We start from the raw sequence: 24,498 nt of genomic DNA on the forward strand, positions 1-24,498 counted from the left end.
CTTTATTGTAGTAAAAACTGAGAGCATATTGTTAATGTAAATGTCTAAATTGAAAATAAAATTTGAAAACAACATAAGTCTCAGGTGACATCAACTTCAACTTAAGCATTTGTCTACTTTTAATATCTTCTGCTATTTTAAATATCACGTTAGACAGCCTAACCTATTTTAAATTGATGAACTGCTCATATTTTCCAAAGTAGATGTTCAGTAAGAAATATATAAATACACTGTAAAAGTAAAAAGGGAAGTTGAAATGTAAAATTATTTGCTCACTATTAATTTAATTCAAATTAAATTCATATTCTTTCTTTTCAAGTTTGGGTGGATAGCAGTTGTCACCCTGGATGGGGAAAGAGTGAAAGATACACCTTCTATCCTAATCCAGGCCATGTCTGGCTGATATTCTGAAAATGCCTAGGTCCCTGTTAGAGCAAGACCCCGCTATGTCATGACAGTCGTTGAAATTTCATCTGATACCCTGTGTGTAGAATGTTAGCTCTGCGAGGTGTTTAGGTGGTACATGCCACTATAGAAGAAATTGAACTATACCCTGTCTTTGACCAAAGAGAGTTACTAAATCCTGTGAAGGGAAGTTAAATGCCATGTACCAATGATTTGGGAGTACAGTGCTTCACATGGGAGAACTGAGCTCACTGAAAAAAAAATACAAACATTGTGAGATTAGATGCACTTTGACTCAATCAAAGCTATGGTTAAAAGGGTGGGTTCTTTTTCTGCTTTTATAACCTTTTACCCATCTCTTCCTACTTCCCCTACCCCATGGCAACCACTTTTCTACTCTGACTCTGTAAGTTTGACTTAAAAAAAAATGTTTTTAGACTCCACATACAAGTGATACTGTGAAGTATTTGGCTTTTTATTTCTGGCTTATTTCACTTGGAAAAAGGTCCATTCATGTTGTCACAAATGGTAGAATTTCCTCATTTTTTATGACTGAATAGTATTCCTTTGTGTGTGTGTGTGTGTGTGTGTGTGTGTGTGTGTGTGCACTTAGTTGCTCAGTTGTGTCCAACCTTTTGTGACCCCATGGACTGTAGCCCACCAGGCAGCTCTGTCCATAGGGATTCTCCAGGCAGGAATACTGGAGTGGGTTGCCATGACCTCCTCCAGGGGATCTTCCCAACCCAGGGATCGAACCCAGGTCTCACACATTGCAGGTAGATTATCATCTGAGCCACCAGAGAAGCCCATGAATACTGGAGTGGGCAGCCTATCCCTTCTCCAGGGGATCTTCCCAACCCAGGAATTGAACTGGGGTCTCCTGCATTGCAGGCAGATTCTTTACCAGCTGAGCTACCAGGGAAGCCCTCCATACTGTATATATATACATATACATAACTTTTAAATCTATTCATCCATCAATGGACACTTAGGTGGTTTTGACTGTTGTACCCAATGCTGCTATCTTCCCAAGTGGCACTAATCGTAAATAACCCACCCTTGTCTAGAGAATCCCATGGACAGAGGAGCCTGGGGGGCTATGGTACATAGGGTCATAAAGAGTTGGATACAAGTGAAGTGACTTAGCAGGCACACACACAGTGCTGCTATCAAAGTGGAGGTGCAGATATCTCTCTGATATCCTGTTTTTGTTTCCTTCATATATATTCCCAGCAGTGGTATACCTGGATCATATGGTAGTTCTATTTTTTTTATAATATTTGAGGAACCCCCATAGTGCTTTCCATAGTGGCTATACCAATTAACAGTCCCACCAACAATATTGAAGAGTTGCCTTTTCTGCATATCCTCACCAACACTTAACTTCTTTTCGATGTTAGCCATTCTAACAGGTGTGAGATGATATTGTGATTTTGATTTGCATTTTCTTGATGATTAATGGTGCTAAGCATGTTTTCATGTACCTGTTGGTCATTTGGATGTCTTTTTTGGAAAAATTGTCTATTCAATTCTTCTATCCATCCTTTAAATTGGACTGTTATCTATTTATTTATATGAAAAGTATGAGTTCTTGTGTCAGATTCTCCAGTGCTGTAAACTAAATTCTCTATTACTGGCTTTGTGACTTTGGAAAACATACTTCATCTCCCCAAACTTCAACCATCTAATGCACAAAGCAGAAATAAACTAACAGTACTTGCCTTAGTGCGTGTCAGAAAGACCAACACCTGTAAATCTTTTAGGGCTTACAGCAAAATTCAGTAAAAACATTCAGCTAAAAGATTTCCACTCTTTTCAACTCAAATGTACATACTTTATAATAGTTTAGCTTCAGTTTTTCCTAACCCCCACCTCACTCTTATCCAAATTTAAAATGATAGTAGGAGGGAAATCAGCTTAATTACTGGTTCCTAAGTAGTGAAGTTACATTCCTCTTCCTTATAAATGTTCTTTTTTTCTACATCTTAAAGTTTGTCGGTGTGGTAAGAAAAGTAACCGATGTAATGCTGAAATTTATTTCTATATTCAGTGTATGTCAAATGTCTGGTGTTTTTCTTTTCTTTTTAATGAAAAATATATAAGAGGAATAGAATCTAGCAGAGGGGTATGTAATGTGGCAGTGAGAATTCTTTGAAAAACAGGGTACTGGAAAAAAATTAGAAACTTCTAAATGAGTTTAGACTCACAGACACTGGGCCTCAGTGATTTTGGTTATTTTATTTTACCATCACTATTCAAAAGAAAGGTTAATTGTCTCAAGTATTCAGTCTCTGAATACACAGACTCAACAACACAGAGCTTTGGCCTGATTAAAATATGTGTGCACCCTTGATTGCTGTTAGTTGCTGAAAGAACCATTACCTTTTCTCTTCTGTGGAGTTTCACATAGTTAGCATAGCATAGCTCATTAGGAAGAATGGAAGTTAAATACCAGACCTGGGCTACGTGTCTTCAGATTAAATAACACTGCTAATTGAAATTTAGATGTCCTTTTCATCATAGGGGACTAGAATGCAAAAGTAGAAAGTCAGGAGATACCTGGAGTAACAGGCAAGTTTGGCCTTGGAGTACAAAATGAAGCAGGGCAAAGGCTAACAGAGTTTGCCAAGGGAACACTGGTCATAGCAAACACCTTCTCCCAACAACACAAGAGACGACTCTACACATGGACATCACCAGATAGTCAATACCAGATCAAATTGACTATATACTATGCAGCCGAAGATGGAGAAGCTCTATACAGTCAGCAAAAATAAGGCCAGGAGCTGACTATGGCTCAGATCATGAACTCCTTATTGCCAAATTCAGATCTAAATTGAAGCAAGTAAGGAAAACAACTAGACCATTCAGGTGACCTAAATCAAATCCCTTCAGATTATACAGTGGAAGTGACAAATATTTTCAAGGGATTGGATCTGATAGATAAGCACCTGAAGGCAGTGATCAAAACCATCCCCAATAATAAAAGTGCAAAAAGGTAAAATGGTTGCCTGAGGAGACCTTTCAGTTAGCTGAGAAAAGAGAAGCAAAAGGCAAAGGGGTAAAGGAAAGATATATCCATATGAATGCAGAGTTCCAAAGAATAGCAAAGAGAGATAAGAAAGCCTTCCTAAGTTATCAATGCAAAGAAATAGAGGGAAACCATACAATGGGAAAGACTAGAGATTCTTGAAGAAAATTAGACATACCAAGGGAACATTTCATGCAAAGGTGGGCACAATAAAGGACAGAAATGGTATGGACCTAACAGAAGCAGAAGATATAAAGAAGAGGTGGTAAGAATACACAGAAGAACTATGCAAAAAAGATCTTAAAGACCCAGATAACCACAATGGTGTGATCACTCACTTAAAGCCAGACATCCTGGAATGTGAAGTTAAGTGGGCCTTAGGAAGCATCACTACGAACAAAGCTTGTAGGGGTGATGGAATTCTAGTTTAGCTACTACAAATCCTAAAAGATGATGCTGTGAATAGTGCTGCACTCAATATGTCAGCAAATTTGGAAAACTCAGCAGTGGCCACAGGACTGGAAAAGGTCAGTTTTCATTTCAATCCCAAAGAAGAGCTATGCCAAAGAATGTTCATACTACCACACAATTGCACTCATCTCACACTCTAGCAAAGAAATGCTCAAAATTCTCCAAGCCAGGCTTCAACAGTACATGAACCAAGAACTTCCAGATGTTCAAGCTGGATTTAGAAAAGGCAGAGGAACCAGAGATCAAATTGCCAACACCCAGTGCATCATGGAAATAGCAAGAGAATTTCGGAAAAATGTCTACTTTTGCTTCATCAACTATGCTAAAGCCTTTGACTGTGGGAATCCCAACAAAGTGTGGAAAATTCTTCAAGAGATGGGAATACCAGGCCACCCGACCTGCCTCTTGAGAAATCTGCGTGCAGGCCAAGAAGCAACAGTTTGAACCAGACATGGAAAAATGGACTGATTCCAAGTCGGGAAAGGAGTACGTCAAGACTGTGTATTGTCACCCTGCTTATTTAACTTAATGCAGAGCACATCATGCTAAATGCTTGACTGGGTGAAGCACAAGCTGGGATCAAGATTACCAGGAGAAATAACAATAACCTCAGATATGCAGATGACACCACCCTTAGGGCAGAAAGCAAAGAGGAACTAAAGAGCCTCTTGATGAAAGTGAAGGAGGAGAGTGAAAAAGTTGGCTTAAACCTCAACGTTCAACAAACTAAGATCATGGCATCCGGTCCCATCACTTCATGGCAAATAGATAGGGAAACAACGGAAACACTGACAGACTTTATTTTCTTGTGCTCCAAAATGACTGCAGCCATGAAATTAAAAGACTCTTGCTCTTTGGAAAAAAAGCTATGACCAACGTAGACAACATATTAAAAAGCAGAGATATTACTTTGCTGACAAAGGTCCGTCTAGTCAAAGTATGATTTTTCCAGTAGTCATGTGTGGATGTGAGATTTGGGCTATAAAGAAGGCTGAGCACCCAAGAGTTAATAATTTTGAACTGTGGTGTTGAAGAAGACTCTTGAGAGTCCCTTGGACTACAAGGATATCCAATCAGTCCATCCTAAAGGAAATCAGTCCTGAATATTCATTGGAAAGACAGATGCTGAAGCTGAAGCTCCCATACTTTGGCCACCTGATGAGAAGAACTGACTCATTTGAAAAGTCCCTGATGCTGGGAATGATTGAAGAGGGGAGGAGAAGGGGATAACAGAAGATGAGATGATTGGATGGCATCACCGAGTCGATGGACATGAGTTTGAGCAAGCTCTGCAAGTTGGTGTTGGACAGGGAAGCCTGGCACGCTGTAGTCCATGGGGTCGCAAATAGTCGGACACAACTGAGCAACTGAACTGAACTGATTTGAAAATGATGCATGTTTCATAGAACAAGTGTTCAAAAATGTTAGCAGTTGAAAATGCAGGAAAAAGAAATATCTAAATATGCAATAAGATGGGACTTTTGGTTTGTTAGCTACCATTATATTTTATATCTTTACTGAAAATGTCCATTTCTTCACTTTTGGCTAGATTTTAACCATATATTTGCTACAGAAGGCAGGAATTTTTTTCTTGACTGTATCTTTAAAATATATCCTTTAGGACATTGTGTGGGAATATACATTCTTTTTTTGTTTGTTTTAAGGTTGCTCTGTATTATATATATTACACAGAACTTTAGACTATGATGGTATAACAATCAGATTAAAGTGTAAATTAATAAGTTAACTTTAATTAAAGAATATTACTCATGCTTATTTTTCTATATTTATGTTATTTCTTTTTCTTTTTGCAGAACTTGGAATTAATTTTGATCACATATGGCAAAAAACCTTGACAGTGTTAAACCCAATGAAGCCAGCAGATGGCAGCATTATGAATGAAACAGACCTCACTGGGCCCATCCTGTTCTGCATGGCTCTAGGAGCCACCCTACTTTTGGTAATGAACAGCAGCCAGTTATAGATTTTTCTTCTTTTTTAATTGAGGTAACATTGGTTTACAACATAATCTAAGTTTCACGTTTACAATATTGTATTTCTACTTCTGTATACACGACAGCCAAGTACCAGATTTTAATGTATGCCCTTCCAAATGTCATTTTTTGAAGTCGTCTTTGTAAGTACAGAAAGAAGTATATCACTTTATAACCTGAAAATTGTTTGTTTAATTCATGACTACGTTTTTTTGGTAAGAGAGACATATTTACTTGAACCATAATGGCAAAAAGAAACTGTCATCACTTCTTATGACAAATAAAAAAAATGTAAATTTAAATAGAATTTTGAAAATCAAATCACCAAGTCAGATTTTCAACAAAGCAGGAAATCATATAAATAATTTTCTTATTTTTAAGCTTTTTTTCTGTTGTTTAGAAAAGACTATCATTCTGAAAAAGTTGAAGGAACATATGGAATTTGGAAATAATAGGGCCGAAATTTTATTTCTTGTTTTCTGTGTGATTTCTGTCATAACACTAGACAAATATTCCCTATTTACTCATTATTTTCTTTTCTGGGTTGTGTCTCCAGACTATTGCAAATATTCTGTGAGGTCTGAGATGAGTCTCCTTGTTCCTGGTTAGGCTACTATGAATACACAGACTTGCAATGATAAGCAGTGATTTATTTTTTTGACCTGTATATTTTCCCTGTCATTTTAGCTTTCTGTTTTTTTATGAAGGCATTTCCCCCCCTGACTTCACCATTTGTCTTGTGTTTGAGTCTCTTTCATTCTTTAAATTTGGGAGCAATGACATTAGGAGTCACCAAAAAAGAACATTTTTCCTCCTAAGTAAAGTTTAGAAGACATTCTAGCTCATACTTTAGAAAAATGTTTTCTCCCCCTCAAAAAAGGAGAGAAAAAGAAGAAATAGGAAAGGTCTATGATTTTACATCAAGGAGGTAATGACAGCACATTAAAAGCAGAGGATGAAAAAGATGGTCAAGCTAGACTGACAAGTACAGTTTCATTAAGGCACAAAATGGTAAACTTGGCAAGAGAGATGATATAGAAAATTTAAGATGCTAAGAAAAATTCTTAAATTAATTATTCAGTTCACTTCCATTTCTTACAGCTATCCACTCCCCTAATGTAGCTATACTTCTCAAAGTAGCTATGAAATGAATTTGCAACTAAATTAATTTTCACTTTGCATTACTAATTACATAATACTAATCAAAATTCTGATAGAAATCTAGTTTCTGCATTGTAACTTGGTCAATAAGTACATCATGTTTATCCAATACAATAGTACTTAGTTATGGCATTTTATTTCTTCCTTTGAACTACAGCAAATGCAAATACTCTGCAAATATAACACTATATCAACTAGAGTTTTAATTTAGTTTCAAACATTCCTTCTGTCTTTGCCACAGTAATTTGATAATATTAGATCAAATTGCAAGTAAGACTATGTCAATTAATCAAATAGTCAGAAACAATTAATTTAACATATTAACTCTTGTTTATTTTTCAGGTAATTTGTAATACAACAGCTATTTGGTTTTTTGTAGAAAATGTTACTATTATCATCTCCTAAAGGAAAAACTTAATCCCATTAAGATCTTTTTTGGGTATATAATGGAATATATTATTGGAATTATTTAAATATCCTCAATTTTAAGTGTAAAACAATACAAACAAAGAACTCAACTGAGAGTGAAAAATTTGGATCTGCCCCTAACTTTGCCTCCAGATAAGATCCTGAACCTTTTATTTCTTATTTCTAGGCCTTCATTTTTTTCACTTTGAAGAAAGAAAAAAAAAAAAAAAGGCTTATGCAAGTGATTCTTAAGGTTCATTTCAGTTCTGAAATTTTGGGAAATATGTAAAAATGCATATTTTCTCAAAGATTTTAGGCAGCTATTTTCACTTTAACTATATCATTACATGCGTTTACTTCAGAATTGATTCTGATACATTTAGAACAATAAGGACTGAAAAACTCAGCTGGATATTAATAAAGCCAGATTTAACTCAGAGTCTATTTGAGGCTGTTTAACCCTGTCCTGGATATCTGAAATTAAAATGTAAAAGATGATTTTATGAGCTGGTAGTACACTATACTAAAGAAAGCAAGACTAAATCCAGAAACAATATTCAAATCTGTTCATTATCTCCAGAGGTGTAATATTCATAGTCACATACTCATCATTTTTATGATTTATGTTGATATAAAGCACAATATCTTTTAGTGGACTTTCTTCATGTTGCAGGAAGCACACCAGAAAGAACAGCTTCAAACACTCAACATAGATTTAATTTTATTTATTCTTCCTTTTAAAATTATTTTCAACCCCAAACCATAAACACAAGTGTTTTAAAACTATGGCTCCATTTAATTTTTCTAGTAGAGCTAAAAGTGTGATCTGGAAAAGGGACATGCACGACCAATATAAAAGCATAATCAAGAGTAAGAAGTATTTCAAATAAAAATGTAGTAATGGTACAAGGATGATCTCAAAAATTAGAAATGTAAAAAGAAATTGAAATTTATTTTTCACTTCAATTACAAATCCTTATTAGAATTTGAAACAAATTAAAAAATGAGAATGGCCCCTGACAAATGGAATTAAGCCTCAAACTGGATAATCTAACAAGAGAAAGAGATAAAGAGAGAAGTCAGTAACTGATATGAAAAAGGACAATTTTACTACTAAATTAATTTAATCCACCCTCTGTTTACCCCATTCACAAAACTGGTTAGGGTCATGGGCCAGCTATGTGTCCTTTGAGTATAGGGAAGTTGTATGTCACGATTACAACTATTTGTACCTCTGAATTATCCCATCCAATTAAATATCAAGTAAAATGTTTCTCCAATACATGAAAGTTATTTGAAATTGTCACTATTTTCCAAGTGGAACAAACTCACCCAATAGTGCAGTGCATAACTGATGTGTTTATTTTAGCATACCCATTAACATTATCAGCATTACTTCACAAAATAGCCAGAAGGACTTATTATGGCTAATGCAGGAGAGAATTCTGCAGCATAGCCCAGGGACATTTTGTGAAAGAACTTAGTAGTGATCAACTTCCCTAACTGCAGAGAAAGAAAAATTCAAAACACCTTGACAGCTTTGAACAATAAAATGGTCATGATATTCTCCGTTAATTAACTACAAAATAAATATCTCTTTATTCTGTAAGATATAAGGACTTGATGAATAACAGCTACGGAAAAGAAAAAATGACAGCTAAAAAGCTCTCTCTCTCTGTGAATCAATTTTGTTGGTTTTGTATAATTTCCATGAAAATCAGAGTCAGCCTCTTCAATCTTTATCTAGAATTTCTAACCAGCTTAATGTATATATAAAAATGACATGCATTTTTTTTACTGGAGATTTGGCATTCTCAGATAGCAAACATTAAAATATCTTCTGTTGAATCAACAATAGTTTGTGACTTTCCCTGGATGAGTTTAATGGAGCTGCTTCAACAACAAGTCTCCAGTATTGTCTGGTTGATGGCTATCTGATGAATCCTCAGATCAGTGGTCTATCCTGAATACTTCAGTCTGACTTCCTTTAACAATACCTTTATGATTCACTATTGCTTGCTTTATGTAAATCAGTTTTTCATAAGGTCTGTTCAGTTAAGCTGTAATAGGCATTATGAAAACATAGGATTCTCTGGTCACATAAGTTTGGGATATGCTAGCTTGCATGTGTGTGCGTTCTCAGTTGTGTCCACCTCTTTGGGACACCACGGACTGTAGCCAGCCAGGCTCCTCTGTCCATGGGATTTTCCCAGCAAGAATACTGGAGTGGGATGCCATTTCCTCTTTCAGGGAATCTCTCTGACCCAGAGATCAAACTCATGTGTCCTACATCTCCTGCGTTGAAAGATGGATTTGTGTCTCAGCTGATAAAGAATCCGCCTACAATGCAGGAGACCTGGGATCTACTCCTGGGTTGAGAAGATCCCCTGGAGAAGGCAACGGCTACGCACTCCAGTGGGGTCACAAAAAGTCAGACACAACTGAGTGACTTTCACTTTCACTTTCTTTGCTACTGAGCTACCTTGGTCCCCTTGTTTTGTCACTTGTTAGAGCTTCTGCAGGTATTAAGGGCCTAAACTGTAGAGCCAGACTGCCTGGGTTCAAGCCAAGCTTCACTGCTTAGCATTATTTTACTTTAGGCAAGTCCCATAATCTCTCTGCACCTCAGTTTCTTCCTGTCTATAATGGGTACAACAATGATACCTACTCATTATATTGTGTGGATTAAATAAATTAATTTATGTGAAATCTCTAGAATAGGACCTAAGATAGTAAATGCAACAGATGTTTGCTAATATTACTACTATGTCTTATAAATCTCCAAGACTAATCGGAATTTTTTCATTCATTTATTCATTCATTTAATTGTTCAACAAATATGGGAAGAAAATATATCCTCACCTATGCCTAGTACCCCAACAGGCAATCTATAATAAAAATATCAGTCTGGGAATATAAGCATGCTTGTGCCATCCCGTGTATAGAGGAGGGGATTGTTTTCATGACCTGAATCCATATTACAATCAGTGTTTTCTCTAGAGCTCCCAATCTCCTGATGCTTATACTCCAAAGACATGAACAACATTGAGCTGAATGATTCGAAAGTATTCTCTGCTTTGTTGACAATCTGATTTCTTCTTGATGTTCATTGTGTATCCAAACTGTTTTCTTCCCATCGTTTCAGACAGGAAAAGTCCAGTTTGGTTACGTGTATGGCATGAGTGCCATTGGCTGCCTAGGTATTCATGCCTTACTGAACTTGATGAGCTCTTCAGGAGTGTCCTATGGCTGCGTGGCGAGTGTGCTGGGTTACTGCCTGCTCCCCATGGTCATCCTCTCCAGCTGCGCCATCTTCTTTTCACTGCAGTAAGTGTCTGTGTCACTAATTGACCCCACATGCACAAACATCGCTGAAGCTTGCCGCATCAGTGCAATAGTTAACCTCTTTCTGATCATTTTAGTAGGAAGATTGGGGAAACCGGCTATTAAAAGCTACATACAGTTTCAGGAAAGTAGGTCGGTTTTGGCTCAGGTGCTGTTCCTATTTCAATGATTTAAAAAATAAATTAAACCAAGTTATCTTTAAAATTGGTACTTCGTTCGTAGTCACATTCTTCAATATGAACTATTGCCATGGGTAATATAACCAGCTACAGAAAATTCACTTGTTTGAATTAGGAAGAGTAAGTGCCTGGTGAACCCTGACAAATTGCTTCAGCTCCCAGGCACTCTGCCTTCTAGGAGGGAAGCAACTGTTCTTTCTCAGCTGGGCTCCTTGTAGTGCAGAATTTCCAGGAACCCTGATGAGGATATTGATGCTAGAGAACTTCATAGCATATACACTCAGTCAATATTTTTTTTTCTTTTTTACTTCCTGGGCAGTTAGTATTTGTAATTCAAAAATATGTATAAGGATTCAGTGAATACACTTCTGTTGGGCACTTTCCCAGGACATATACAGAGCACTACCACTTTGGGCTGGGGAGAGCGAGTAATTCCATAGTTCTTTGTCACCTGCCATGCTCCAAACTCAATTAGAAATAAACATTTGCCATCGGTGCTCATTCTTCCATATAGACACAATTCACATTTTTTTCCTGGATGATCCAAGTTATTTTGGTTATATAAATTTTAGGTTATTAACACTGTATTGGATAGGTTATTATATAAAGACTTTGTCAATGCCAGATAAACATTTTAGAAAGACTAATATTTTTGTTTAGATATAATCTCATATACTTTCTTCATAACATTATTGAGAATTGCATAGATGGAAGTGCTTTTTTGTTTTCATATGGTTTCATTTTGAAAATAACGGTCTTTTTTTAAAAAAAAAAATTATTGTAGTTATAGTTGACTTACAATGTTGTGTTAGTTTCAGTTTCACAGCAAAGTGAATCTATTGTACATATATCCACTATTTTTTTGCACTCTTTTCCCATATGGGCTAGTACAGGGTATTAAATATATCTCAATAAATATACCTCTGGCTCACATTGTGGGCTTCCCTTCGCAGGGAAGGGGGAAAGATTTCCCTCTACAGAGCAGAGTTCCCTGTGCTATACAGTAGGTTCTTATTAGTTATCTACTTTATATGTAATAGTGTGTATATGTCATTCACAATCTTCCAGTTTATCCCTCCCACTCTTTAGCCCCTGGTAACCCTAAGTTTGTTGGAAGTAATGGTCTTCAGAATAACATAGAGCAAACCCTTACTTTACCGGTGAGTACTCAACACTTAAAAACAGAGGAATACAATGGCAAATGGAAACCTTGAATGTATAAGTACAATGTGAAAAGTGAATGAATGTCACTCAGTCATGTCCAGCTCTTTGTGATCCCATGGACTGTAGCCTGCCAGGCTCCTCTGTCCATGGAGTTCTCCAGACCAGAATACTGGAATGGTTAACCATTCCCTTCTCCAGGGTATCTTCCCAACCCAGGGATAGAACCCAGGTCTCCCACACTGCAGGCAGATTCTTTACTGTCTGAGCCACCAGCGAAGCCCACAATGTGAGTTAGGTGTATATTTACTGAGTCTTGTCCCTGACTTTTGAATATCATGTTCTTTAACTAGCTCTTCTGTTTACTATGTTGTTTGATACAGATGTTTGACATGTTACTACAGAGTTCAGTTTTTCAATTTCTATTTTGTCTGATGCTTTTGCCAAAGAATACTATAATGATCTGCCATTTAAAAATTTTTATGTTTTAGACATTATTTCTAGCAAAGTTGAGCTAGGGGCATCTTAAATCACTCCAGATTATTAGAAGAACAAAATAAAAACTACAACTTGAATTCTGAGAATCATTAGAAGTCTTGATATTTTTCATTAGATTTTCATTCTGAAATGTAAAGGACGATTTAACAATCCATTAAGTTATATTAATAAGGAACAACTAACTGATCCCTAAAGACCATGAAACTGAAATTACCTTTTTGGGTATATCACTATAACATTCAAATGAATCATATATAAGCTCACATTTTTGTTCACAAAAACTGGTAAATTGAATGCTCTAAATTTTATTTCTAATAGGTATTAATTAAACCAATAGACATAATATTTATTAGAGTGCTTTAAAATATGTTTGGTTTATTTATAATCTAAGCCATTGCAAACTACACAGTGTACCTTTTCACTTGTTTTGCTTTGGTTCAACTATTAAGAGTAGGTATTTCTGTCATTCTCACAAATAATAAGCACAATTCTCAATTTCAGATTCAACCAGATCAAGTGAGGCAGTGTAGTTTGATGGCAAACAGAACAATATGCTGGGAGTTAGCAGCTCTTGACTTAATGCCCATCTTACTTGTAGGTTTTGTCAAGTCACTTCATTCTCATTTCTTCCTAAAGAACCAATTGCCTCCACAGTTACTTTTTGAAGATACCAATTTGAACGAATCCATTTCAGTGTTATAAAAATCTACACCTACACCAACCAAAGGGATCTTCAGCAGTGAGTTGGGAGGCCACACACATCTGTGCCTTCCTGCTCCATCTGTTCCCTCCCTGAGCTGTGTCAGGCTTTGCTGTCTCAGACAAAAGCCCAGGACATGGCCCTGGAGCACTGGGGGGTGGGAACCCCACTGGAATTCAAGTCCAGTCATTTTTCTGCTCATACAGTGGGTAAATTTAGGAAGAAAGCAGGGAATGGAAATTTGTAGTTATAAAAGAAGTCTCTAAACATAGTTCATATAAAAGAATTGTAGTAATTGCGATTTTGGCTTATGAAAGTGACTGCATGTCAATCCTGTTTCCAGTAATCTGAGTTTTTACCTACCTATGAAATATTTAGCTTCTAATGATAAACTTGACTCAAAATTCTAACTGGCTGCAGCCTTTAGTTCCTATGACCCTTCACCCTCATTTTACAAATGGAGGAAATATACCAAGGACACTTTAGAGGCAGCTGTGATTCAGTAACCTCTTTCTCTCCTGGTATAAGATAACCATCTCTTTGGTCTCTGCTGTAGGGGCACCTTTGGAACTGTGTCGGCACTGGTCATCATTGGCTGGTGTAGTCTCTCAGCCTCCAAAATCTTCATGTCAGCTTTGGCCATGGAAGGACAGCAGCTTCTCATTGCCTATCCTTGCGCCTTACTTTATGGACTCTTCGCCCTCTTAACAGTTTTCTGAAGAGTGTTCAAGATGGCATTACAGGATTCTGTTATGGTTATTCTGTTCAGGTTATCTTGGAAATGGTTTAGCATTCACATTTGGTCATATGATTTCTGTTTTTATCACTGTTAAGGGAATAATAAGCAGAGAGACAAAATAGCACTTAAGGATGGGACTCCAATAGGCTGTTTGGTTTGAATGATGATTTGCTTTTTGGTTGGTGCATTAAAACAATTAAAAATACTTTAAAATAAAAGGATATATAGTTGTTGTACTGATGGACTCTATTTTTCTTAATGGATGCATGTCTGAGAAATTGTAAGTAAGTAAAATCATATGCTGGCTGGGTAGAGGAAATCTACACTGAGCCTTTTGAGAAAACTTCATGACGTTTCAAGCTGTGTACAAGTGGTTAAAGTCACACTGTCCAGGACCTTTGGAGAATTGCAAGGGAGGATTATTTAGGGTCTTATTCACCTGAGAACTGAATCTCCTGTCTCTCTGTTCATTTACTTCCCCAACTTTTGTTTGTTTCCATTTGAGCAATGCATTCATTCACCAGTTTGAAGTCCTCATTTCCTTCTTACTTAGTTTAGACATCATGGTTCATTACAATAATTTCTCCCTTGAACATGTATGTCCTCTGTAAGCTTGCCATTTGCTGCCTTGAATAGATGAATGTGAATGGAGGAAATCCTACTTGTTTCTCCTTTATTATATTACTACATCTTAAATGGCTGCTCTGTACTACCTTTCAAATCCTACTGTATTACCCTACTAAATTCACTTTTTCACTTTCTGAGATAATTGTTTCAAACAATTTCTTCACTAGGGCTTTCCTGGTGCCTCAGTGGTAAAGAATCTGCCTGCAATGCAGGAGATGTAGGTTCGATTCTTGGGTTGGGAAGATCCCTTGGAGAAGCAAGTAGCAACCCACTTCAATAGTCTTGCTTTGAAAATCCCATGAGAGGAACCTGGCAAGCTATAGCCCATGGGATTGAAAGAGTCAGACACAATTTAGCGACTAAACAATAACAACAACAATTTCTTCACTACTCAAATCTCTAATATTCTTTTCTGTTAGTTGATGACCTTTCTTATTTCATTGAAAAAAAGAAACATCTAGAAGAAAACTACATCTTCCCATCATCAGATCTATCAACCTACATGCATCTTTATAGATATGTGTATATATGTATATTTGTGTGTATACATATGTGCATATTTACATAAGCACAACATTCCCCCTTCAAAAGCCAGAGAACTGGGACATCATTGGAGAGTGATGTTGAATTAAAGAATTTTTATTTTAAGATAAGAGACATTGAAAGATGCTTTTGTGCTGATATAAATGATAGGTCAAGAGGAAAACACTGTGCAGGTGGAGGGGCTGGGTGTGGAGGGGAAAGGAGACAATGACAAGGGGGAACGTGTGATGTGTGAATGTGTGAAAGACCTGTGCATATGGCAGGGCACATACATAATTACCAAACATCTGTTCCTGTGATTCTCCTGTGAATTACCCCTCTCCCCTTTGAAGCTCCAGACCCCTATCCCATTCCTTAGCGTAGGATGGCATGTAAGCCTCAGTTGCTCAACTTGCTTTTGAGTCTTGTATCTTTGGGGCTTCTGTATGAATGAAATTAAATTTGCTTTCTCCTGTTAATCTATCTTATGTTAACTTAATTATTTGGCCAGCCAAAGAACCTAGAAGGGAAGAAAGAAAAAATTTTCCTCCTCTAGAGTGGGTGTTGATGATCATTGTAGTGAAGGAGACAAAAATGGCTGCAGCCTGAATAGAAATTGCACTAGGAGTGGGGAAAAAATAGACAATAAAACAGTAAGCAATGAATAAACAAGATAATTACAGAATTATGAGAAGGATGCTAAGAAGGAAGACATAGAGGAGAAGGCAGTGCTGTGGTAAGTGTTAAACTTCTGTACTTTATAACTCATAAATGAATCTGTTATCGAAACATGGTGTTTCCTTAAGTTCTTGCTCTTTCTACTTGGACTAAAATGGACTAACAGTCTTACTCACTGTTTGTTTAAGGGAGATGAAGCAAAAATGCTGTTTATGATAATAATTTTTCTATGGTATTATCCTACCAATTTCTTAGCGGTATATTTATATTACGGATTTTAATTTTTTACCTTTTAGATAGTACTTTAATTTTTTAAAAAATTATAGGTAAAAGTTGCTCTAAATTTAGGATTTAGGTTCACATTGTCTTTCTGTGCATAAAAACAGTTATACCCAAAAAAGATTTGATTCTTTTACTATGAAAAATGATAACATCTATATAAAAAACACCATAAACAAAATACTAAATATTTCACAACAGCAACAAACAAAAATAAATTCAGTTAATAGTTCCTAACAGCAGAATTTTAAAATACCTAAGAATTAATGTAAAAATAAATATAAATGGTGTCTATGAAAATAATTATAAAATGTTAGAGGCACATTCTAAAAAGATTAGACATGTTGACAGATATCCTATATCCTAGGATGAGAAAATTGGACTTTGTAAAATAATGTCCTCCAAATAAATGTATAGGCTTAATATAATTCCAATTAAAAAAATTCAAGGAGTATTTTTCTTGGAAACTAGCAATGACTTTAATGTTAATCTGAAAAGCAAATGTGTAACTGTGAAAAATTGAAACAATCAAAAAATATGTTACAATAGGCAGTAAGTTAAATCAGGTTTTATTCATCTTGATGATTGAATACTAGGGAACTCCATGAAAATATTTTGGAAAAATGATACATGAGAAAATGCATGTGCAAAATTTTCATAATTTTGTTATTTACTGAAGACTTACTATGGGTTGACCTAGAAGCTTTACATTATTAACTCCCTTAATGCTCACCATAACTCCATGAAGTTTTCTTATTATCACCTCTGTTTTACAGATGAGGCTACTAGTTACAGATTGGCCAAATCACTTGCCCAAGATTTCTCAGTAGATAACCAGGATTTGAATCAGGAGAACTGAATTCCAGTGTCCATAACCACAACATAACCCTCCTGTTACTGAGCAAAAACTGCTTTGCATTTTCCCATGAGCATCGACATGTCTGCTACTTCTACTCAGATCATCCTTTTCCCTTGACCTTACCACTACTAGAAAGAGCCAAAGACCTTTACCTGCTAGAGAATAATAATAAAGTAATAAGATAGAAGAAGAATCCAGAGTGTCTAACAGGAATAAAGTGACACCTGCATGACTCCTGGGTTTATTTCTGAACTCTAGTCGAAATAAGCTATTCAGAGTCAGACCTAGTTGGCATTTGGATCAAAAAATCTCACAAAGTATAGGGCTTTCCTCTCATTCCAAGTAGGGTTTGCATTATATGGATTTGTATGGATTGGAGATATTTTCCTTTGTTAATAGTGCTGTTTATGGCCAGTAGGATGTGTTACAGAACAAATGATAAAGTGAAAGGCACTGAGGGTACACAACTAGAGATACATCTTTTTGGTTGAATAAGTAAGTGTTAGTTGCTCAGTCATGTCCAACTCTGCGATCCCATGGACTGTAGCCCCTCCAGGCTCCTCGGTCCATGGAATTCTCCAGGTAAGAATACTGGAGTGGGTTGCCATTCCCTCCTCCAGGGGATCTTCCCCACCCAGGGATCGAACCTGGGTCTCCTACATTGCAGGTAGATTCTTTACCATCTGAGCTACAGGGAGGAATCCACTTAATTTTGGTGGAATAAACCCTAAAAACCATTTTCCCTTTTGCTCAAATGCTTTCAATTTCTTTTATCTGAGAATGTAACATTTTTCACTTTTCTGTTTTCACTGGTTGAATGAAAGTTGCAGGTTATGTGTAAAAGTTAAATGGCACATTTGGAGTCAAGAGGTGGCCTTCATTTCTACAGGAATGAATGGGGACATGTGCTGAAAATAAAAGTCCTGAATTACCAAGACTCAAGTGCCCTAGTTCACAACGGTTTAACTAGGGCAGTGGCCTTTGCAACATTTGATGACAGATGCCTTTCTACTTTGCTCTGGTTTCCGGTGAAGAATGCTAAATGTAAAACCACACTGACAATCTCCTGCTCCGCTTTTTCTTAGAGCACCGTAGGTTCTGTTCTATTTTTCAGCAACACAATGAAGGATCTATCTTTTCAAATCACTTTTCACTTATGAGTGGAAGTCTGGAGTGATTTTAAATGAGTGTTCTGGGAAGCAGAACAAGCAATCCTTGGACATCTGCAGGATGTTTGAGAGTTCAACTCTTAACAACATATAACCAGAGGCAGCATCAGATGCCACAGGTCTTAGCCTAACCCCTCTCCTACTTCAACCCCAAGCCCGTATTTTTAGACTGTACTTCTGACCAACTGGCTATGAATCAGGGGTTCCCCCTCTTAGGGTTAATTTACTAGAGCATTTCACAGAACTCACTTACTGGGTTACTGGTTTATTATGAAAGGATGTAATATAAGATACAGGTAAAAATCCACATGAATGAGATGTGTAGGGCAAGGTATGGTGAAGGGAGCCTCCATACTCTCTCAAAGGGTGCCACTCTCTCCAAATCTCCACATGTTGACCAAACCAGAAGCTCTCTAAACCCCATCCTTTTGAGTGTTTTGCTGTTGTAGTTGTTCAGTCACTCAGGCATGTCTGACTCTTTGCGAGCCCATGTACTCTGGCCCTCCAGGCTCCTCTGTCCATGAGATTTCCCAGTCAAGAATACTAGAATACTAGAGTGGGTTGCCATTTCCTTCTCCAGGAGATCTTCCTGACTCAGGGATTGAACCCGCACCTGCATTGGCAGGCAGATTCTTTAATACGGAGCCACTAGGGAAGGCCCATTTTGGGTGTTTATAAAGGCTTTATTTATCTGCAAAGAAATAGAGGAAAACAATAGAATGGGAAAGACTGGAGATCTCTTCAAGAAAATTAGAGATACCAAGGGAATATTTCATGCAAAGATGGGCCCAATAAAGGACAGAAATGGTATAGAACTAACGAAAGATATTAAGAAGAGGTGGCAAGAATACACAGAATATGTATACAAAAAAGATCTTCATGACCCAGATAATCACAATGGTATGATCACTCACCTAGAGCCAGACATCCTGGAATACAAACTCAAGAGGGCCTTAGGAAGCATCACTATGAACAAAGCTAGTGGAGGAGATGGAATTCCAGTTGAGCTATTTCAAATCCTAAAAGATGATGCTGGGAGAGTGCTACACTCAATATGCCAGCAATTTTGGAAAACTCAACAGTGGCCAGAGGACTGGAAAAGGTCAATTTTCATTCCAATTCCAAAGAAAGGCAATGCCAAAGAAAGCTCAAACTACCACACAATTGCACTCATCTCACACGCTAGCAAAGTAATGCTCAAAATTCTCCAAGCCAGGCTTCAACAGTATGTGAATCGTGAACCTCCAAATGTTCAAGCTGAACTTAGAAAAGGCAGAGGAACCAGAGATCAAATTGCCAACATCCGTTGGACCACTGAAGCAAGACGGTTCCAGAAAAACATCTACTTCTGCTTTACTGACTATGCCAGAGCCTTTGACTGTGTGGATCACAGCAAACTGTGGAGAATTCTTCAAGAGATGGGAATACCAGACCACCTGACCTGCCTCCTGAGAAATCTGTGTGCGGTCAAGAAGCAACAGTTAGAACTGGCCATGGAACAACAGACTGGTTCCAAATCAGGAAAGGAGTATGTCAAGGTTGTATATTGTCACCCTGCTTATTTAGCTTATATGCAGATTACATCATGAGAAATGATGGACTGGATGAAGCACAAGCTGAAATCAAGCTTGCCGGGAGAAATATCAATAACCTCAGATATGCAGATGACACCACTCTTATGGAAGAAAGTGAAGAAGAACTAAAGAGCCTCTCAATGAAAGTGAAAGAGGAAAGTTAAAAAGTTGGCTTAAAGCTCAACATTCAGAAAACTAAGATCATGGCATCCAATCCCAACACTTCATGGCAAATAGATGGGGAAACAATGGAAACAGTGTCAGACTTTATTTTTTTGGGCCCCAAATTCACTGCAGATTGTGAATGTAGCCGTGAAATTAAAAGACGCTTACTCCTTGGAAGGAAAGTTATGACCAACCTAGAAAGCATATTAAAAAGCAGAGAGATAACTTTGCCAGCAAAGGTCCATCTAGTCAAAGCTTTGGTTTTTCCAGTAGTCATGTATGGATGTGAGAGTTGGACTATAAAGAAAGCTGATTGCCGAAGAATTGATGCTTTTGAACTGTGGTGTTGGAGAAGACTCTTGAGAGTCCCTTGGACTGCAAGGAGATCCAACCAGTCCATTCTAAAGGAAATCAGTCCTGAATATTCATTGGAAGGACTGACACTGAAGCTGAAACTCCAATCCTTTGGCCACCTAATGCAAAGAACTGACTCATTTGTAAAGACTCTGATGCTGGGAATGATTGAAGGCAGGAGGAGAAGGGGACAATAGAGGATGGGATGGTTGGATGGCATCACCAACTCAATGGACATGGGTTTGAGTAAACTCTGGGTATTGGTGATGGACAGGGAAGCCTGGTGTGCTGCAGTCCATGGGGTCACAAAGAGTCGGACATGACTGAACTGAACTGAAAGGCTTTATTGCATAGTCATGGTTGATTAAATCATTGACCACTGTAGATTGATGTAACTTCCAGCCTTTCTCCCCTCCCCAGAAGTGGGAGGGTAGGACTGAAAGCTTCAATTTTCTAATTGTATGGTTAGTTCTCCTGACAACCAGCTTGGGTGAGAGCCAAACGTCACCTCATTAGCAAAGGAAGAGACACCATTATTGCACTTATCATTTCCAAGGTTTTTTTTTTTTAATTAAAATTATTTTATTGCATACATATATTCCAAAGATATATATATATATATATATATATATATATATCACACTATTATAGATTTTTTAAGTTTAAAAAACCAACCAGGCTGTGTGTATAGTCAGTCCACTCAAGATGGCTGTTCTCTTGCTCTCTGTACATCTCCTACTCAACCAATGTCTGTTTAACCTACACCCTACTGAGATGACTGACCTTCCTACATACTGTCCCTCATCCCAGCTAGTGATTGTTCTTAATAAAGGTGATGAGGGGTGTGCCATTCTGCTAGTTTCTCTGGTAACCAATGAGCTAATTTGATGTCAGTTCTCCCTATAACTAGCAATTTTCTCTTCCCCCAGAGCAGACTTGCTGCCATGTCCTGCCTGCCATCACCTTACATTGTGGAGTATCACCCCAAGGCCTTGTTTCAGATGGGTAAGCTTCCCTGATTCAATAAACCATTAATGTCTCTGTTGCTTACTTTGGGCTCTTTCCTCAGTCCTGAAGCTGGGCAAGCACAAGGCTTGTAGGTCTGTGGGGTGCAGCCCATAGAGAATCCATGATTATGGTAACCAAATACATGTTTTTAGAAAGGAAATCTTAGATTCTAGTCCTGCCTCCGTGTGTAAATAGCTTGGTGACTTTGAGACCATGATGTACCTTTCTGAATCTCATTTTCTTCACAAATGATACAGAGTTTGCGAAGTCCTTCCAAACTTGCTAGGTGCTTTGGGAGTTCACTTTGCTAGAGGCTCAGACAGTAAGGAATCTGTCTGCAATGCAGAAGACTCAGGTTCGATCCCTAGGTTGGGAGGATCCCCTGGAGAAGGGGATGGCAACCTACTCCATTATTCTTGCATGGAGAATTCCATAGACAGAGGAGTCTATCGGGCTACAGTCGATGGGGTCACAAAGAGTCAGACACGACTGAGCTACTAACACTTTCACTTTCTACGGGGACGAACTAGGATGCTGCACATAGTTTACCTAGACCAGTGCCTGGAATATAGTATTTACTCAATAAGTGAAAATTTACCCATAGAACCTCTGAGGTAAAATTATAATAAATACTGTTTGATACTCCATATATCTTGAATGAAATTGTAAGTAAAGGATGATGACTTTAATTGGTATACATAAATATAGTGGAAAACATTTTTTTGGCATAGTAGTGCCATTCGTGAGAAGACCATGTCAAAGACAGCTAAACACTTTTTGTGTTATTAGAAATATTAACACAATTCTATGAGCTTGAAAAAGGGTCTTTGCTGAAGTTTTATTATTAATATTTGGCTACCGAGCATCTGAACCTCCTTCTTATGTTGAGGGTATTCTCCATCTCCTAAAATAGAAAATAAAGTAGACGGTTATATCCTCTCATTGATTCATGGAAGCTAGTAGCATATGAACAAGAAAGAAAGAAAGTGAAGTCGCTCAGTCATGTCTGACTCTTTGCGACCCTGTGGACGGTAGCCTACCAGGCTCCGCCATCCGTGGGATTCTCCAGGCAAGAATACTGGAGTGGGTTGCCATATGAACAAAGGTCAACCTATTATTTAACAGATCCTCTTGTTTAGTACTTGGAATCCTGATCAAGTGATGCAGGAACAGAGGGACACTTAGAAGTACTCATGGAAACAGAAGCAGGGCATATGTAGCTACGGTTATAATTGCTAGACTAGACTTTCTCTCTGACAAGACTTGGGCCGTGTTCTCTGCCTGGTCTCTTTTGAATTATGCCCTTTTCACAAGCTTGGTCCTCTTGCCCTAAAATTGATTCTATGATCTATCCTATGCATGTTCAGTTGCTCAGTTGTGTCCAACTCTTTATGACCCCATGGATGTCGCCCTTCAGGCTCCTCTGTCTATGGGATTCTCCAGGCAAGAATACTGGAGTGGGTTGCCATTTCCTTCTCCGGGGAATCTTCCCAACCCAGGGATTGAATCTGCGTCTCCTAAGGCTCCTGCATTGCAGGCCAATTCTTTACCGCTGAGCCACCCACCAGGGTAGTCCTGATCTATCCTCTATCTTTCTTTAAAATCCTACTTTCTTTTTTTTTTTTTTAATTTATTTTGGCTGAGCCAGTTCTTAGTTGTGGCACGTGGGATCTTTAAAGTTGCAACATGTGAGATCTAGTTCCCTGATCAAGGATTGGACTTGGGTTCCCTGCATTCAGAATGAAGGAGTCTTAGTCACTGGACCCCCAGGGAAGTGCCCCCATTTCCTTTTATATTAACCAGAATCATTTTCTGTTGTTTGCAATCAAGAACTCCAAGGAATTAGTTAACTAGTGAATATTTCTTTTCAGTATCACCAAACCTTTGGAGTATAAATTTCATTATCATAACATGGAGGGCTCAAATAAATGTACTCTCTGCACTGTCCAAGAAGATAACTATACCTAACTCTCACATGTAGAGCAATTAGCACCTAAACTGTCATTGTGCAGGACACATCATACAAAGTGACACCAAGAAAATGGCACTTGAAACTTACTGTAATCTGAGGAGAGGATTTTGGTAACTAAAGTATAATTCCAAGACTCTGGTATACATTAAGAACATGGGTTTTATCTACCCCACCAGTAAACTTTCTGAGACTGTAGTTGATGGTATAGAATGTGGTACAGAGGGAGGAGCCATGCTAGAATAAAAGCAGCAAGTGAGAAGGAACACATTAAATGTGGAATGCAGGCAGGGGCAGAAGGAGTGAGAAAATACATCAGCCAAATGTCCTCCCACTGACCCAGTCAAAAGTGCATGCCTCCTCAGCCGCCTCCTGAAAAAAACTGCCGTGAGACCACCACCAGAGTAAGCACTGCAATCTGTCTTGCCTTTTAAAATGTAGTACTAGGGAATTCATCTTTACTTAATAAAAAGTGTGGGCCTTGTAGATAAACAACCATTCTGAACTTCCCACTGAGGGGTCATTTATTGACCAGGTAGGGGTGAGAGAAGCCAGTACAAGTACAAGCAAGGTTTTTCTTGTGTCCAAAGTGTATTAGAGGAACTTTTATAAAATTCTTTCAAATTTCTTGAATTTTCTCAGAATAAGATTGTTTGAAGGGGCCCTAAAATGGTGTTTAGTGTTTCTGTTTATGTTCTTCATTTGCCTACATTGATTTCTGGAGCAAGCCCCAAAAATTTAGAGAATATGCAAGGACATTCTTATTCCTAGCATAATTTTTGTAAACACTGACTACTAAAGCATTTATTTTATATCTTTTTGGACATGACCCTGGGTTTGTGTTTCTGCAAGGAGTCATTGAGCCTGGTTTCAAATTTGATGTACTTGTAACCTGTACCCTACTTATCTGTCCTGAGTCGTAAGTACTATTAAGAAACAATGCTTAATTAAAACAATAAATTAGAAGTATAAATAACTTCTCTCTCATGAATGATATGCATTGATAATTTATCTTATTAGATAGACCATTTCGAGCAATATTTCCCAAAAAATAAATTCCCTTTAGCATGAACTCCATTCAATAAACCTTTCCTCCTTTATAAACTTTGATGAAACAGATTCTTTAAGTAGCCATTAGAATTATTTAAATATTATATTTTCATATTATTTACAAATAATGAGAAAAAGTCTATTTACTAATC

General features: G+C 37.6%; 1 protein-coding gene across 3 annotated transcripts in view; it reads left to right on the forward strand.

Moving 5' to 3' along the window:
* The window catches only part of YIPF7 (Yip1 domain family member 7), a 75,506-nt gene that overhangs the window by 25,604 nt on the left and 25,404 nt on the right, over positions 1–24,498 (forward strand). For 2 of the 3 annotated variants that reach the window (XR_014062670.1, XM_081522002.1), the window contains exons 3-5: positions 5,722–5,867; positions 10,616–10,797; positions 21,249–21,324. Coding sequence is in view for 2 of the 3 variants with exons in the window: in XM_081522002.1 (XP_081378128.1) it covers positions 5,722–5,867; positions 10,616–10,797; positions 21,249–21,324 (404 nt within the window). In the remaining variant the exon portion in view is untranslated. Of the gene's footprint in view, positions 1–5,719; positions 5,868–10,615; positions 10,798–13,909; positions 14,329–21,248; positions 21,325–24,498 lie in introns of those variants that run through there. The other variant, XM_081521905.1, reaches the window with a different exon arrangement.

Source organism: Giraffa tippelskirchi, chromosome 1, assembly GCF_054371585.1.
Source record: "Giraffa tippelskirchi isolate mGirTip1 chromosome 1, T2T-mGirTip1v1.2.pri, whole genome shotgun sequence".
Classification (NCBI taxonomy): Eukaryota; Metazoa; Chordata; class Mammalia; order Artiodactyla; family Giraffidae; genus Giraffa; species Giraffa tippelskirchi.